Here is an 18320-nt window from a genome sequence, read left to right as displayed (position 1 = left end):
ATGTAAGAACTATTAGACTTTGGAACCATAGCTGCCATGTGGACAAGAAAACAAGAGTCAAGTTCAATGGAAGATTTAAAAAGAGGGGTAGAAGGAAGGTAAGTCCTGGTTGTTCATAATCTTCCAGTATTTGGCCTGAGAGTTGTGGAACTGAGTTGTTCTTACCTTGGGTTCTATGAACCTCTACCATTTCACCATCATAATAAAATTCCTGTTAGCTTACCTGGATTCCTAGCATTTACAACCAAAAAAGCTGTTAAACTACACCCTATCTTCAAAAGAAAACACAGGCTACACTTGATATTGGAAAAGTATTTATTATGACAAAAATAAAACTGTGGACTGAAAACAAATGGATGTTATGCTATATTGCACCATGATTGCAAATGAGCCAAAAACCTGTCTAAAGATTAACATTCCAGAGCAAACTGCATCTTTTTACTTGGGTAAGTCGGCATGCACACAATTCATTAGAACATAATTGCAGAAATAAAAAATTATGAGCATGACCTACATATAAAAGAAGCATTTCATGATAGTTGAAAAGTATTAAAATCCAAAACCCATGTCTTTTCAACAACCTCACAAATAAACAAGCTTGGAACCATTTGTGGGGCATGGCATTTGCTTTTACATTTTCTTGCTTATCACTTAAGTATGGGAGCAATGGCACAGATTTCAGTGGCTTGTTGAGGATTCAGAAGCAGTGTGTAGTGTGGACAACATTGTTTCCTCTTGTATAAACACCAGCCTGTCCACAAAGAGATGGGATCCTACCTTGATCTTATTAATAATATCTTCTATTGGACCAGACTGCTTGGTAAAGATATTGTCAGAACACTTGCACAAAGCCTGAGATGTAACCAATAGCAATTTATATTTAAATCTTATGAAATGAACATACATGTACATTTAAAGAGTTTTACAATCTGAGCTAGAAGTATAATGAGTACAGGGCTTACTTTCTCTTTAATATTATAAAGCACCAAGTTATGTGTGAAGATGACAATGTGTAATTACAATCATTACACTCCCTTTAGAATAAACGGGACAGCCAGGCTATAACTGCCAGGAATTTGCTTTCCTTATTTTAAACTACATTCTGTGGAACAGTCGAGAATGGGGAAATAGAAAACTATCTCATACTTGGAAGGCCATAGCCATCATTTTATTTCACAATTTCAATGAAACAGCAGCTAAACTTTTTTCAAAACCAAGATGACAAATGTTCATGACTAGACTGAAAGTTTACTCCAAGAGAATCCACAGGGGCCTCAGAGTCCCTGAATTTCCTGAGGGAAAATTTATGTGAAAATGATTAGTTTCCCATTGCTACAGCTAAAACATGCCAATAAATCATGAACTACTGGGATCAAATGATGGTCATTTGCTGTCCTAGCACACTGATAGTCATAGTCTATCATCACTGATCAAATTACAGGACTTTCCTTAACTAATTAAATATTTCTGAGTGCTTGCTCAAGTGCATTGACTGAAAGAATACCTGTTCACCCTGCTGCTGAGAAACAAAGAATAAACGATAGCCCCACCTAGCACTTGCTTCAGCTGGGAGTCCTGCATGTTCCAAGCCATTTGGGTAAGGGCGGATTTATGGCACTGCACAACATCCCAGACACTTAAAGCACCTTGAGAACTAAAAAATGAGGTAATTACTAAAATTAAAATTTGGTAAGTTGTGCAAGAAAATATTTTCATTCTTTTAGAAGTTTCATTTGCTATATTCAGTCTACACACAGCACATATTATATTTCTCCACTCCAGGAGAAAATGCAGAGAATTGGTTTAAAAAAAAAAAAATCAAGATGCCTCTGTGTGATTAAAGTTCCAGATTCTAAGCCAGAATGCTAGCAGTCTCAGGCTTTCCAGCCATGGTAAATGCAATGTAGAGTATCTACTTCTCCCATGTTGCCAGAATTAAATGCAAAAAAAAGGTGGGGGGGGGACTCATACTCTTGCATCCATATTTTCTTACCTAATTTTAGGTGATTTTACTATACCAAGTTCATCTAATTTTGAATTTGTTTCCAAGAATACCTCTAAGCCTCCAAATAGACATTTAAGCATTTCACCAAATATAAAGGTGATTTTAGGTTCAACTGAACACTTTTTTTATTACTTTAAAATGAAATAATAGAACTCCTTCCTCCTTTCTATTGGACTCTATTCTTAAAATATACCTTTCTTTTGAAACCTGGCTCTTGGGTTTCAGTCTTCACACTAATATTAAATGAATAGAGATGAGATGACAGTGAAAACTGCTGACCTTAAACATCAGCCATTTTCACACTTAAGAAGACTTAAGTCTATAACATACTGATGCCCTGGTCCATGATATTCTTTCAGCACTGGAAAATGTTTGGGATGCCTTAAGGCAACAAACAGAACAAGCTAACCACTTCCACTGAGTCAGCAAAGGCAGAAAAATAAGGTATGTTCTCTAGAAGAGAGTATCCAACACACATGGGTGCTATTTCTAAGTAACCCAATGCCATTTTCTGGTGAATATGGCTTCTCTTTTGCACTGTCATTAGCTAGAAGTTCAGTTTAAGCTGAAGGAGAGTTATTAAGTTATACTTTGTTCCTACCTGATTGTATACACATACTAGAGGAAGTGATACTGGGAAGGGGAATCAAACAATAAATAAAACGACTTAAATGTGATACTACAAGCATTTCCCCATTATTTTAGATTTAAAAAAATAGTAATAGTATGTAAGGCTTTAGAATATTAAAAACAGAAGACATAGCTGAGACTTAGTTTCCTTAAAGGCTCCTCAGTTTGGGAAGAATAAAAAGAAGGCCATGAACAAGAGTGGCTTAGGTCAACTAGACACATGATAAATGGGCAGATTGGGATCAGAATCCACTTCTTTAGACAGCCAGTGCAATGTTTGGCTAGATACAGGAAGAAGATATAATTGAGGTGACCCATTGACAGAAGATTAAAGGACCTTTAAAACTAAAGTTTAGGTGTGTGAGGATCTTGTTCCAGGGCCACAGATAAAATGTTAACCCATAAAGTTGGCCTCTAGAGATAAATGCCAATAAAACTCCATCATGGAGAGGCACAACCCCTGTTTGCTTACTAATGTATGCTTTACACAGTGAAGAATTAAATGAATGCGCTTGGAAATAATTCTGCTTAGAATTTGTTCTGAGATACAACATCAAAGACTTAAAAAGTTTTGTCTTCTTCAAAAATTTCTTCATGGCCAGACTTGCCAGCATCAAAGACTATTGTTTTTAGCATTGTCTGTACCCTTCATTGTTCCCACAGGAAAATAACTGGTTTCTCTCTATGCTACAATGAAAGTTAAATTACATTTAATTAAAATACCTATGGCAGCCGGGCGGTGGTGGCGCACGCCTTTAATCCCAGCACTCGGGAGGCAGAGCCAGGCGGATCTCTGTGAGTTCGAGGCCAGCCTGGGCTACCAAGTGAGTCCCAGGAAAGGCGCAAAGCTACACAGAGAAACCCTGTCTCGAAAAACCAAAAAAAAAAAAAAAAAAAAAAAAAAAAAAAAAAAAAAAAAAAAAAAAAAAAAAAAAAATACCTATGGCAATCCTGGCACTGGGGATGCAGAGGCAGGAGCTTTTACTATGGGAGTTATTTAAATCTGTTTTTAAAAGAATGAAATGTATATACTGTTTCTCTAGTGAATATGTAATAAAAGTACTATCCCTTTAAGAATGTTAACACAAGAACCTAAAAGCATATGTTATATATTCAATCCTCAGTTTTCAATAGATTATATGTATATATATATATATATTAATATTTCCGGTTTTAAGAAATTAAATCACATTAACAATAAAAACACTTAGTGCATTCCCTTATGGACTCGAGAGCTACTTCTACAGTGATTCTCACATGTGCTCAGGGCAGAAAATGGCACACTTGATTCGCAAGGGTAGGTTTTTTTTTCTTTTTTTCTTTTTCTTTTCTTTTTTTTCTTTTTGTATTTTTAGCTGAAACATATTGAATAGATTTCATATAAGCTTAATTTCTTCATTTTTGAATTAAAATACAAGATTAATTTCTGAAGGTATAAAGGTGTGGGAGGTTTCTGTATAATACAAACTACCAAATAACATGTGGAGACAAAGGAGAATGTGAGATACAAATCACTCCCCTCCATCTCATCAGCTGTTAACGTGACCTCTAAAGAACAATGTAAAAAACTGAGAACTCATCTCAAAACAACAAAGGCACCATCACAATTTTACATTTTTTCAGCAAATAATATTTTCTGGCCATTTGATTTTACAGTGACCATTCAAGTCAAATGCTTTAGCATCACATACTTATTTGGGTCCAAACATTCTCTTGGAGTAAAGGGTAACTAGTTTCGTGCTGCTGTAAACCAAAAGACTGACAAAAGCCTCTAACTTTTTAATGAACCCTATCCTCATCAATGGCACAATGTCTACTTGAATACTGATTTCATATTGAGATGCCTAACAGATGTTGCTTCTAATCCAAACTAATCATATGCTTTTAAAAAAGGATGTAGAAGTAAAATAAACTGTACTTTTAACAATTCAATAGCAAATCTGCATCTATACTAGTAGCTGTTTGACAAAATATAATCAACTATTAAAAACATTTTCAATATAATGCTGATGTGGTAATATAAAAATAACCATATTATCTGATAGAAGAAAATTGAACCAGCCAATCTTATTAGATACAAGGAGGCAAATAATTATTTCATAAGAAGAAATACTGGGGCATTAAATATGTTTTATCTCAAGACAGATTTATGAGAATTTTTTTTATATTTATGGTAAACAATATAACAAAGTAAAGTTCAGGCAAAGTGTGCTTTAGGTAATTAGTATTTTCTTAGTTCCCACCCCCCACGCAACAAACACCATCCACACTGATTTATATCTGCTTTTCTCTCTCACCTTTGATTATGAATTATATTTAAAACACACAAGAAAATTAAACTTACCCTCTACTTGGCATAGAATCACTAAGAAAAAGATTCAAAGTTTAAACAATTTCCCACAGCCCAGAACACTTTTCCTCTGGCCACTTTCTCAGATCAAGGGTGCAAACACTAAATAAAAATATCATCAAATTCAACTAAATTAACTAAATAAAACAAACGAGTACACCTGAAAAGAGAGCAAAGTTTAAGGCAACTTACATACAAAAAACCTGAAATTAAAATACCAATTTTGAGCAGGTATTTATGAATACTGAAGCTTATTTTGATCCAAATAAAAAATACTGCAAATGAGGAACTGTCCCTAAGTACACATTACATCCCTTTCATACAGCAAATGACACCCGTGAAAGAGACGGGTAATGACAACACTTGTCCCCTTTTTTCTTAAGGTTTACTCTTGCTTCCACCTTAGACAACTGCCTTGGGAACCGTTAATACCACCCAGTAAGCCTGATGCATTAGGCCCTTTTCCTCCATTTTTGTACTCAATAAAAGCATTTGTGTGTTGGGCGGCAGTGGTGGCACACACCTTTAAAAGCATTTGTGTTGCTAAGTATATGACAGCCTGGTCGACCTAGTGAGTTCCAGGCCAAGGATTTAAAAAAAAAAAAAAAAACAAACAAGAAAGAATATGAGCATTGAGTCTTATAGGAATATTCTAAAAGCTAGAGTTAGATTCAGCAGTACCCTAAAAGATTTTAGGACACAAAGTCTACCTACAGAGAGAGAGAGAGAGAGAGAGAGAGAGAGAGAGAGAGAGAGAGAGAGAGAGAGAGAGAGAGAGAGAGAGAGCATGTGAGACGGCAACTGTCTGAAGCCTCTTTCACATCACCCTCAGCCAGATTTAAAGAAAAGCCATGTTATTTTGCCTTTCAGTAACACACTGCTGGTGATAAAGATGCTCTACAGATACTACTGCAAACCCGAGAAATAAAAAGGCTCGTTCACACTTTGGCTGCTGCCCAAGCAGGTAAGGTATCTCTGACAAAATAGCTGAAGTTTTTACTGACAATAAAACAGGTAGCAAACTGATAGAAAAACATATTACAAATGTCCTAGCTTAATTTCATGTTGGTGTGTTTTACTAAATTCTGACAGTTATATACACAGTGAAAATCTTAAGCTATCAAATGGAGCCAATAATATTTCCCATTGAAGCTGGCTTTCAAATTCATGCTTTACCAAGTGTTTTTAACCAAATATTGTTGGCAGAAAAGTGAACTTAGTTCCTTACATAAATAGATGGACTACTTAATTCCCATGCAAAGAGCAACTTAAAATTAAACTATGATATGCAATGAAGTGAGGGAAATTTAAAGGCAAGTATTCATGATGTTTACTCTTGCACACACACACACACACACACACACACACACACACACACACACACAGAGCTTCTAGGAAATTTTCATCATTGTAATTAATCTGTCCAAAGATAAAAAGGGTTTGAAGAGAACAAATGTTTGGCGCTGAAGAAGTAGTACATGACAATTCCTACTACTGCTCTGTCAAACCACTAAGAACCTGGGGAGAATGGAACAGTGGCTAAGAAGTGAAAGAAACGGGATGTAAAGGACATAACAATACTTCAGATGACATGAAATATATGACAGACAGTGTGTACAAGGCAGTCACTGAACAATTAGAATAAGCAGTCAGAAGAGTTCTGTTGCTGCAAACATAGTTAGTTACACATTATGCTCATCCAACTGAAGATTAGTGCATCTGAAACAAAGGGAAGAAAACATCTTTATGTTCCAGTACAGCGGCACTTGATTCAAGTGTTGCTCAGAGGTTTGTGTTGTTATAAATTAAACATGCAGCTGCCTCAGCAGCCAAAGGTATTAGGAAAAATGTTCGTGTCACGGAATAAATAGAGAAGTCTTTTTCAAGAAAAAAATTATCTCACACCAATCCTGGAGGTCATCCACTCTAGACCTTGGCACAACCTAAACAAAAGACAGAAGTATTTTATAATTAGAAACTTTCTGCTGAAAGATTGAAGCCAAACTTATTAAGTCTTACCTAAAGGTTCTCATTACAGTCAAATGCTATTTATAGATATTGGTGACAACCTTTTTTTATTCTCCAAGGAACAGGGTCTCATGCATCCTAGGCTAGCCTCAAATTCTCTATGCAGAAAGGATGAACTTAATTAAGCTTCTGATCCTGCTGCCTCAATCCCACCTCCAAGCGTTGAGATTACAGACATATGATGCCATACTCAGTATATACAGTAATGCAGACGAAACCCAGGGCTTTGTGCATGCTGGGCAAGCAGTCTACCAACTGAGTCAGATCTCCAGCCTTTGTCAAGGACAGCTTTCAAATAACATTCTAAGTGAAATTTTAATAGAAGTGCCACTTAAATAAAATGATCTTAACCATTTAAACAAAGTGGCAAACTGCTCTCGTCTCACCTCAAGTTTGTCCAGTTTTTCCATCAAAGTTGTAAATACCACATCCACCCCTTTAAAATGAGCTGAAATCACTAAGAAAAATACTTATTCACCCAGTTTCTAAAGAATGAAAGCTTATAGTCTACACCTAGCTATTACATTGCCAAGAATTTTGAGTTAAGAAAAACTAAGTAATCAGGTTGATATTAGGGTCCTAGGCATAAACTAGGTAATAATACAAGGCACACTGGCTTCTCCTTGGCATAATATCTACACTCAACGTTCCTAGGAAAGCAAGAATACACTATAATGGCATTTGTCGAATGTTTACTGTCTAGAAGTATGTCTCCTGAAAGACTCTTGATAATATAGGAGATACATTCTTGGAGAAGACTGGCTCAGTTAAGTCCTTTCGGAAAATGTGTAATTCCTTTAGAGCTTTCTCTTAATTCAGGTGACACTGCAGTTTTTGCTTAGTAAATAAATGATGAAAACAACAGATGAGCAAAATACCTGAATTCTAAACATTTAATCCCAAAGCTGCTTATGCTTTTGAAAAGACTGCATTTATTTTTAAAAATATGAAGAACTTTTGTTGGTAAATTGTTCACTAGAAGTATTTCCAACTGCTAAGCCTGAGAAACAATATACAAACCATTTTTAAGAGAAACAATAAAAGGAACGAGGACCAGGAAGTTAAGAAGTTGTCCTAGAATTGTGAAATGACCTTCTAAGCAGCCCCAAGAGCACCTACCCTTCTCCTGTTAGTGCACAGCATGACTGGATGTGCCATGGGTGGTCCTTAATTGAACTAAGGGTGAGGTATTTGGAGATTTCAGCTGCCGTCATGCATCCTTTCATATCCTGTTTATTTGCAAAGATGAGAACTGCAGCTTTCCTTAAATCCTGCAATTGACACAAAATATTGAAATGCCAAACTTGAGAACAATCATGAATCAAATTACTATGTGAACTATCATAAATTAAACTATGAAGTGAGAGTGTAAGACATACCCTGCTGACTATATTAAAACACCTCTATTTGCAAAAAATCTTATAGTAACATTTAATTGTAAAATAATCACATTTTAATGATTCATCCTAATAAAGTTTATATGTAAGTCAGATAAATAAGTTATTTTTCTATTTTTGGACGAAAATGGGCAAGTTGAAAAGAAAATAAACCTCAGGTTAAACACTAACTTATTATTGTGTGATACTCTATGCAGGTGAGAACAAGGTAAACTTATTAGCCTTTAGAGAACTTAAACTCATGGAATAGTGTTCACTGTGGCTTTGGGGGTTTTTTTGTTTTTTGTTTTTTTTTTTTTGTTTTTTTTAAACAAAACAATATGACATAACCTAACAAAACAGATCAACTGTGACAGACTTATACAGTGAAATATCACTTGTGAAAGCAATGAACTTCAGCTATGGGCATATTCTTTAGCTATGCACATATTAACATAGCGAAATCTCATGTTTACAGTGTTGGTGGGGGTGAATACCAGTACAGCCACTATGGTAGACAGTGTGGAGTTCCCACAAAATACTAGAAATGTAATACCATATGACCCAGTTATACCACTACTGGGTGTATACCTCAAGAACTCTTAAGCCAACAGGCCACATAGATACAAGCACATCCATTTTTATTGCTGCACTAATCATTAAAAGCACAAAATGGAAGTGGTCTAGATGTCCATCAGTAACTGAATACAGAAAATGTGGTACATACACAATGAAAATTTTCAGCAATGAAGAAATATGAAATCCAACTTTTTAAAGGACATGGATGAAACTGAAGATTATAAGAGAAATAAACCAGACTAAGAAAGACAAGCATATTTTCTCTCATATATGTGTTCTAGTTCTAAACTGGTGTGTGTGTGTGTGTGTGTGTGTGTGTGTGTACACAGGAGGGTATGAAGGAAGAGATCTTAGGGGAGAAGAAAGGGAGGGAATTCATATGGCCTGAAAGCAGACAGGAGGACAATGTGAAGAGGACTAAGGGGACCAGCAAGGGAATGCAAGGGCACAGAATCAACTCACTGGGACTCATGGGGCTCACAGAGATCAGGGAGCCTGGAGAGGTCTGACATAGGTCCTCTGCATTTGTTAGGCTGAGTAGCTTGGTGTTCTTGGGGGATTCACAATAGTGGGAGCAGGGGCTGTCTTCGACTCTTGCCTACTCATGGGATCCTTTTTTCCTACTGGGTTGTCTCGTCCAGCCTTGATGTGATGGTATGTGTCTAATCTTATTGTAGCATGTCATGCTGTGTTTGGTTGATGTCCCTGGGAAGCCTGCTCTTTTTTGAAGAGAAACAGGGGTAGATCTGAGGGAAGGGGGAAGTGAGGAGAGAGACTTGGGGGAGGGAAAACTACAGTCAGGATGTAACGTAAGAGAGAAGAAAACACAGGCCTGTGCCACCAGTACTCATGAGGTAGAGGCAGACAGATCTCTGTGAGTTCATGACCAGTCTGGTTTGCAGAGCTAGGTTCAGGACTGCCAAGGCTACACAGGGAAACCCTATCTTGAAAAATAAAAATAAAAAAAGGGGGTATGTGTGTCAACGGCTGATGAAGGCAGGTAGAGGGGCTTAAGAACAAAGTAAAATGATACACTGTATGAAAATACCATTAATACTACCTTGTATGCCAACTTACAAAATCAATTTAAAACTCAAATGTGAAAAAAGTACAAGTCACAGAAAGATAACATGGAATTTGGTGTTTTGCATCTACGTACAGGAATAATAATCACTACATTAAGATTTGAGATCACCTGAGAAGGAAAGAAAATCAGACTGGAAAGATCTCACAACGCATTTCATACCTTATGTTAAATAGCATGTACAAGAATATGTTTTATTGTCAATTTTTTATATCTCAAATATTTATAATCAAGCTACCTCAATTTATTCCTTAAAGTTATGTTAAATTCTTGGCTGAAAGACATTTAAGTTTTGTTGCCCCTCCACACTCCTAATCTCAATTTATTAATTTTTTTTAAGCACAAACAAGTAGTTTTAATTCTAAAAAAAAATAATAAAACAGTTTTTAATAGTTGTAGCAAACAAATCAACAGGCTTGAAAATATAATGCTATTTTGATTCAACTTAATATATAAAGCTTTGCTTATGATGAAATGACCAACACTGTTTCACATTAATGTTTGCATAAAACAAAACCAGTACATAGATAACTTATTTCATGTTTTAAAGACTTGCTTTCAAAATTTACCTCATGAGCCAACATTCTGTATAATTCTTCTTTTGTGATGGCCAGTCGTTCCCTGTCAATGCTATCGACAACAAGAATGATGAACTAGAAGGCAAGTTTAAGATAAAGGAGGAAAATTAGTGGCACGTTCAGTTTTCTGCAAAATCACTGCAGTGACATTAGGTCTCACTTGGCATCCTCACTAGTGCGTCTCCATCAGAGGGAGCTTCACACAGAAGCACAGCAAGCAGGAAATCCAGATGCTAGCAAGAAAGCAACCTGCAGCTTCAGCAACTAAAAAGCAAGACCAACCTAACTTTTTAAAGCTCCTGATTGTGGGTAATAAAAAATAATATTTACAGCAGAACTGCAATTTAATACTTTCATTAAACTTCAGTCTTCATTCTACCAACCATTTACACCAATGGCGGGGGGGGGGCGAATGACCCTTTCACAGGGGGGGCATATCAGATATTTACATTACAATTCATAACAGAAGCAAAATTGCAGTTATGAAGCAGCAATGAAATAATTTGGTTGGGGGTCACCATAACATGAAGAATTGTATTGAAAGGCTGCAGCATTAGGAAGGTTGAGAACCACTGAATTTCAGACAATTAATAATCAATTACTTCTTTATGTATAAAAGTCTTTTTTGCCTATTAAAGAGTTAATTTGACAGAAAAAGCGTGTTTTTCAAAAATAACAAATAAGACATTTTTTACAGAAGGAATTTAAGCAATAAAAGCTCAAGAAGAAAGTGTGCTGAACTGTGCTAAGTTACACGCACTGAAGTTAATATGCTAAGATGTAGGTGATATTAGAAAAAGGCAGGAAACTGGAGAATCTCTGTGTATGCATTTTTGTGTTGGGATGGGAAACAGGGATAGGTGTGTGTGTGTGTGTGTGTGTGTGTGTGTGTGTGTGTGTCTAAAGTAGGTATTAAACATTAAAAATACTAGCAAATAAAACCTAAATAAAAGCAACTTTGTGAATTACAAACAAGAAAATAGTGAAAAAGAGCTACTAAACCAAATAATGTGCAAGAGAGAGTGTTAAAAACTCAGGGGAAACAGTGTCATCTCTCTTATAGAGCAGGAGAGTGATAAAAGCCACGTTACAAGAGAGGGGCTGACAGCAACTTCCAGGATAGCCGCCACCTACAGTAATCTCAATACAAACTAGAAGGGCTTAGAAAGGACAAAAGGAACGGAGCATGGCATAGAATGGCAGACGACTGGCAAGTAACTGGGTTAATGAGAGGGAGCTATCAGGAATTAAGGCCTGGAACTCCTTACATTACAATGGAGATATTCACTTTGGGAGGCCATCTCAAAGCAAGAATTTTCTCAGCACAAGACTACAGGGGTGAACAAAATGATGAGTGAAACATCACCTCATAAAATCTTTCCCTGGAATCTAAGTTTGCTAATGTAACAGACAATGCTGGTGTGTTGCAATAAATTCTTTGTGGTAACTGAAATATACTCGTAGCCATGGTTCACAAAAAGAACATTTATTGCTAATAGCATCAGTAATGAGATATCTCTGTTTGGACCCAGGTTAAGCCTTGATGATCAGCAATTTTAAAAACTACCCCCTTGAAGTGCTTTAAGTGCACTCAGCTTGAGTCATCTTTAACCTATTTGTGTATAAGAACTGCCTTTCTTCACAGCTGGAGTCAACTGTAGGCTTTGACAATGAACTTTAAAAGGACCTGTTACCTAAGTACATTAAAACGCTGTTATTCTCCAAGGACCTGTTACTTGAGTATATTAAAACGCTGTTATTCTCCAGTAGTATTTTACTATACACATATATTCAGCTGCCTTAAAACCATATTTGTGGGCAGTGGTGGCACACGCCTTTAATCCCAGGACTGGGGAGCCAGGGGCAGGCAGATCTCTGTGAGTTCGAGGCCAGCCTGGGCTACAGAGTTCCAGGACAGGCTCCAAAAGCTACACAGAGAAACCCTGTCTCAAAAAACAAACAAACAAACAAAAACCCCCACCATATTTGCTTACCAGCCACTTCTGTGATGCCCAACCCCCACGAAGAAGATAGTTCAGTGCCATTACAAGTGTTGCATACTGGCAACATGCCATTTTGGCTCATGCACTACACTAGACTAGCACACACCGAAAACTGTATTAGTAAATACAGATCCAAAAAGTGTTCTTGTATTTTATTTTACTTTAAAAGGCAACTTGTGCACCAAAAATTCTTTGCTTTATACTCTTTCAGCTTCAATTTTATATCATTTTAGAAAATATGATTTCTTAGCTGTAACTCCTTACAAAGAAAGCTTACATGAATAACTGCACACCATTATTCAAAGTGATAAAAACTAAAAAACCCTGTATAGGCATTAAAATCAAATCTGCCTCTAGACAGACATACAAGTGAAGATAATATGGATATATTCCCCAAGCTAATACTGAACTAATAAGTATTTATTAGAAAAAGAAAACAACACCCTGGAAGGCTCCCTGCTTAGAAATTGCTTTGCTGTGACACTCTGCAGACACACTTGTTGCAGAATTTCCCATGCACTGCTGTCTTGGGGCCCACTAGAGACCAACACATTCATCTCTACAGATGATGCTCCCTCCCATGTCCCTTAGTCACTCATGTGTGCACCTACATGACTTCTTCTATAATCATGTCAGCAACAGAACACTGGGAACCCATTCCCTTGTGCAATGGAAGTTTGCAGAAGTAAATATTCTTAGGTGGCTTCTCTTAATTAACTCCTCTATTTACTTTACTTTTAACACAAGCAATTTCTTTCCATGTTTCAAAATACTCAAGAAATACATAATAAAAAATTCAATGTTCTCTGCCTTTTTCTGCCCCAGAAGAAAAAGTATAAAAATAACCTCTAAAATGATAGCGATGGCTGGGGATGACCTGCAAGTCTATTTTTCATATTAATTACATCTGAAAATCTGGGATGTTATTTGAAAAATTATGCTTAAAATATTTTATGCCATCCCTCATCAGATACTTGTGTGAAGCTCTCAGACTGTGGGAAGATTCGTTATTCAGGCAGTGTCACATTTCTCCAGTCCATGGGGCACTGAGAGCACCACTGTGAGGATGGACTGAGCCAGGCAGAGGAAGCGCTCAGCTGAGAAGGATCTTGGCCATGCATGGTGTTGCATACCTACAGTCCCAGTCCTCCAGAGGCAGAGAATCAAGAGGATTGGTGTAAGCTAGCTCCAGGCCAGCCTGAGCTGCACAGCAGGTTCTGTCAGCCAGGTACATTTTACATGTATATGACCCATTGACTTTAGTAAAATAGGCTTACATTTCAATGTTTTCACTGACTATTCCATCCCCTTATAGGGGAAAAATGCAAGCACCCTCTTGGATCTTACTCCTAAACTCCCCTCTGTACAAGTCTCTGCAGTGAGACACCGCTGTGAAGAGAACACAGTCTTTAGCACTCCTTTTACCTGCCCTTTTCTTCCACGATGAAATCTGAATTCCTTATTAAAAGCAACTGCTAACATGCTTCTTTACAGCCTAGCCATCTTCTATGCTGATTCTTAGAAAAAAATTTTAAATTAAAATTCAAGGGTAATTTTGGCATACCTCTGTGTTTGAATAATAGGTGTTCCAGGATGACCGCAGGGACTCTTGACCACCAATATCCCACATAAGAAAATGAGTGTTCTTCACAACTATTTCTTCAACATTGCTTCCTATGGTTGGAGAAGTATGAACTACTTCATTCATTAAGCTGTTGAAAGACACCATTGAAAACTCTTTTGTAAATCTTGAGAACCCCAAGCACGTTTTATCTTTATGTTTTTAAGAGAAGTCAACCTTTCCTATTTATACCAATCATAATAATCATTAACACAAGAAAGAAAAGCTTGAGACTTCCTGTACAAATGAAGAAGTTAACTCGTGAAGAATGTTTTCTGCTTTTTAATGAAATGAATTGCAGGCCTAACACAGAGATGGGAACACAGTGGTGTGTGTTTGAATGTCTGTGGGCAAAATGCCAATATGACCAGTTACTGCATCAGAACCAATGTTCCATCCTGAAAGTGCAATTTTTGGGTAACTGAGAAACCAATACTTACAAAGTAGCAATAACTCAGTAATAGTCTATGCATTCATTTTGCTTAATATGTATGTAAGCAAGGTGAGAGTTAGTTCAGCCCTAAAAACTAGTTTAGGCTTACCTAAAGCCTTAAGGTCACAGACAAATAGAAATTTTTCTTAAATTGAACTATATCTAGGATATTGATTCTCATATCACTTGTATTATCTTAGCAATTGCTTACTTTATTCAAAATGCATATATTTGTTGATAACATTCCATGATACACTTATAATTTTCTCTTGAGTTTTATATGTTATGTGTTTGACACTATATACAAGACTGTTACCAAAGATGAGAAGTTTCAGAGATATTTGAGCTTCATATTAAAGGCTAAATGATATTAAAATACATTTTGGCCAATGAATGAAGACATACTAAAGAAAAATAATGACAACTCTGAAACAATAACATATAAGGAGCCTCCTGTTGGCAAATGTGTCAGTTAGGCATTGGGCAAGTGAGCATCTTTGGCAAACTGAAGGCTAACAATACTGCTTTTTTCCCACCCTCTTCTTTTGTAGTACTAACAATTTAGCCCAGTGTCTTGTAGGGAATTGCTCTGCTGAGCTATAAGCCAGCCAGAAACCAATGGGCTTTAAATTCAAGACGAGGAAGGGAAAGGTGAGATCAATATAACAGTGCCAAGTACTGAGTGGCTATTTGTTAAAATGTTCTGGGTATGTAAATCCATTTCCACAGCTTAAATGTCTTTGGCCCTGAAAGAATGGGAAATCCTCAGACAGTGGATTCATGAGGTGCTAACATTTACTGATGATGAGCCTTAATGTATTTCTGAGAATTTCAAGCCTCTCCCTTTTGAAAGCTACTAAAGTAGTATTTTGACGGCCATCACTTCAGACAAGTCTGGCTCTGTTAAACAATCCCAAAGCTCTTAAGAGGAGAGCAGTGTCCCAAAGACAGAGCTCTATTTACACAGGGCTCCTTCAGGAAGCATTAAGTGAGAGTCATCTTATCACCTCACCCCAGGATAATCTGCACTTTAGTTTAGTTTAATATTAAAGTCCATCTTCCTTGGGAAGTCACAAGGAGAGTACTTGGTGAAGGCTTTAGTGAGCCTAAGACATTTTATTTTACTTTTTTATTTGGTAAAGCAGAAAAGGTTACATGTCTAAGCCTAACTGTTGTATTATTAAAACTGGGAAGATTGGTATCTCATTACTTATAAAAAAAAAAGTTTTTCAACAACTATTAAGTAGGCACCAATACTTACAACTGATAAAGAATGGTGGTTTTCCCTGCATTATCCAGTCCCACAATGATTACTTTGTGCTCTAAAAAAAGAAAACAAGTTATGAACATTTATACTATTACATGCACACACTCTACAGTACAGGCTTCCCACAGAGATGATCATAACTGAGACTCATCTATTAAGCACCCACTACTGAAGGATTATAGGACGGAACTTTATGCAAGTAAGGACCTGCCGTGAGTGAAACAATCCACTACAGTGTTCTCTATGGAGTTTCTCATAAAGGTATTTAGACTGGTTAGCTAGAAAAAGAGGCTATGGTCACTTACGAGTGGAGGCAAGGTCGCTCAAATACAAATCTGATATCATGACTTAAACTGTAAGTGTAAAATGTTGGCTCTACATACTTCCTCAATGTCTGGTATTCAAATTGGCTTTAAGTTGTTTTAATATAAGCAAATTTTCCCACCCACATGTACCAACATTTTTGCCTTTCATTTAAAAATGACGTTTACTGCTGAAAGCTGCAATGCTCTTTCCATTAGCAGACAGAATTTTATTTTTACATTAATTGGCAGAAGTAAAAGCAATTACTTAGCCTTCAATGGTTTTTATTGAAACATGTTTTATGTAATCATTCTAAGTAGATGTTTCTGCTGACACTGTCCAACAAAAGCCTTTCCCCTTCTGATGACAGGCACTAAATAACTATTCTGTTAACGGCAGTTATTAGGCCTAATTATTCTGTTAAGTGGTACGTATTTTGAAATCTGTTTTGAACGTATGATAGAAAATCGCCCCACATCTATTCAGAGTATGTTCAAAATTCCTCTCTCTTGGGAAATAGGGGGTTCAACAAGCCCCCACCACTAGCTGAGAAGTTATTGATAGTTGATGACTCCTGGGGAGAGGGACATTCAGTTTTCCTTAGGGCGTGGCTCCTGGTAGCCACCCATGTTCCAGTGAATGGCCCCACAGGCAAGAATATGTGAGCAGCACAAACAGGGCTTGGTAGGTGAGGGAGGAGAGAGACAAAAAGACAGGGATGGGGGGAAGGGAGGGAAGAAGGAGATGAGAGGGAAGGAAGAGAAAGGGAGTTGAAGGGATCTGGGGGTACATGTGAGGAGGAATGGGGAGGAGCTGGGGGAGGAGTGGGAAGCGAATGTGATCAAAAGACATTGTATGTATGAGTGTATGACATTTTCCAAGCACAAGCTACACATAGAAATCCCCCTCTCTAGCACAAAATGCTTAAGGAGCTGCTCCAGTGCTTCGGCAGGGCAGGGAGGGAAGCTCCCCAGAACACGGGAGAGAGAAGAGAGGCACTTCTTTCGCTAGCTGCTGCTTCTCTCTCCAGTGCACCACTGAGAGTGACCTCTTCCCTTGCCTTTGTCCCCGCTTCCTTGCCTCTTCCTCTGGCCTTGGGGGATGGGTAGCTGTGGGACCCCCAGGGCGGGACCTCTGACTAAGGACTCCAGGGACATTTCTACTCTTGCACCAGATTAGAAAATAGTTTAAAGGTTGATGATGTCAGGTATGAGGCAAGAATGTAGGTCTTCTACTATTTAAATACCATTAAACGTGTAACAGTTAGTCTGAAAGACAATGTGATAAGATATGTTTAATTAAAAAGGAGGAAAATGTGTTTCCTCTCTGACCCACATCTTCACCTTGACAAATTTTCTCAAGTTTCCACAAAGACAAATATGCTCAAGAATGACTGCAGAGTTTCACTAGCAAGATTTTGGAAACATCCAGACATTAGTGGGCAAACACATTTAGCTTACAGTTATAAGAAACATTAAATGATTCTTTTCTATCAAATACTATAAAACGTGTTTATGACAAGGAATTTAAATCTTTGTATCTCCCAGCCTTGACCTTGTAAGACTTTTATGCAGATGTTTTAACGCCCTTCCCGATGTGCCCCCAAAGTAAAACCTTTGTTTACACACAGGCCCTGCACTTGGATTAGAGTGGCAGACCCTTCCCCTCCATTTCCTTTGCTCCAGGGCTTTTAAAGCTAGCTAATTTCAAAAGACCATGAGGTCAGACCCTCAGACAACAGGGAAAAAACAGGGTCCCCACCCCTATCAGAATTAAAACTAAGTGCACATCTCTGAGTGCTTGCTTTCTGAAGTGCATCCTCTTGACGAAGAGGGAAGTTTGGACTGGTGGAGACTCTTCAATTGGAATGGTGGTCTCTTTTTTAAGACCCCCAAACTTGCTTCTAACACTGAGAGGCAATATAACAAAAACAGTTTGTAGCCTGAGATGTGGGAGGCCTACCCATTTCTCTGTGGGAAGCCTGCTCCCACTTTTTCCCCTGGGTACTCTTGAGGACGGAGGAGGGAAAATTATTTAGATAGATAGAGGGGAGAGAAACAGAT

General features: G+C 37.4%; 1 protein-coding gene across 1 annotated transcript in view; it reads right to left on the bottom strand.

The window, feature by feature from the left end:
- Nucleotides 1-297: 297 nt before the first annotated feature.
- Arl5b (ADP ribosylation factor like GTPase 5B) overlaps nucleotides 298-18320 on the bottom strand; it is a 31821-nt gene continuing 13798 nt past the window's right edge. The window contains exons 2-7 of the mRNA XM_028870491.2: nucleotides 15949-16009; nucleotides 14198-14345; nucleotides 10622-10705; nucleotides 8133-8284; nucleotides 3576-6928; nucleotides 298-3358 (exon numbers count right to left, since the gene is read on the bottom strand). Coding sequence (XP_028726324.1) covers nucleotides 6880-6928; nucleotides 8133-8284; nucleotides 10622-10705; nucleotides 14198-14345; nucleotides 15949-16009 — 494 coding nt within the window. The 3' untranslated portion in view covers nucleotides 298-3358; nucleotides 3576-6879. The remainder of the gene's footprint in view (nucleotides 3359-3575; nucleotides 6929-8132; nucleotides 8285-10621; nucleotides 10706-14197; nucleotides 14346-15948; nucleotides 16010-18320) is intronic.

This window comes from Peromyscus leucopus, chromosome 5, assembly GCF_004664715.2.
Source record: "Peromyscus leucopus breed LL Stock chromosome 5, UCI_PerLeu_2.1, whole genome shotgun sequence".
Classification (NCBI taxonomy): Eukaryota; Metazoa; Chordata; class Mammalia; order Rodentia; family Cricetidae; genus Peromyscus; species Peromyscus leucopus.
This window is presented reverse-complemented; position numbering and strand designations above follow the sequence as displayed.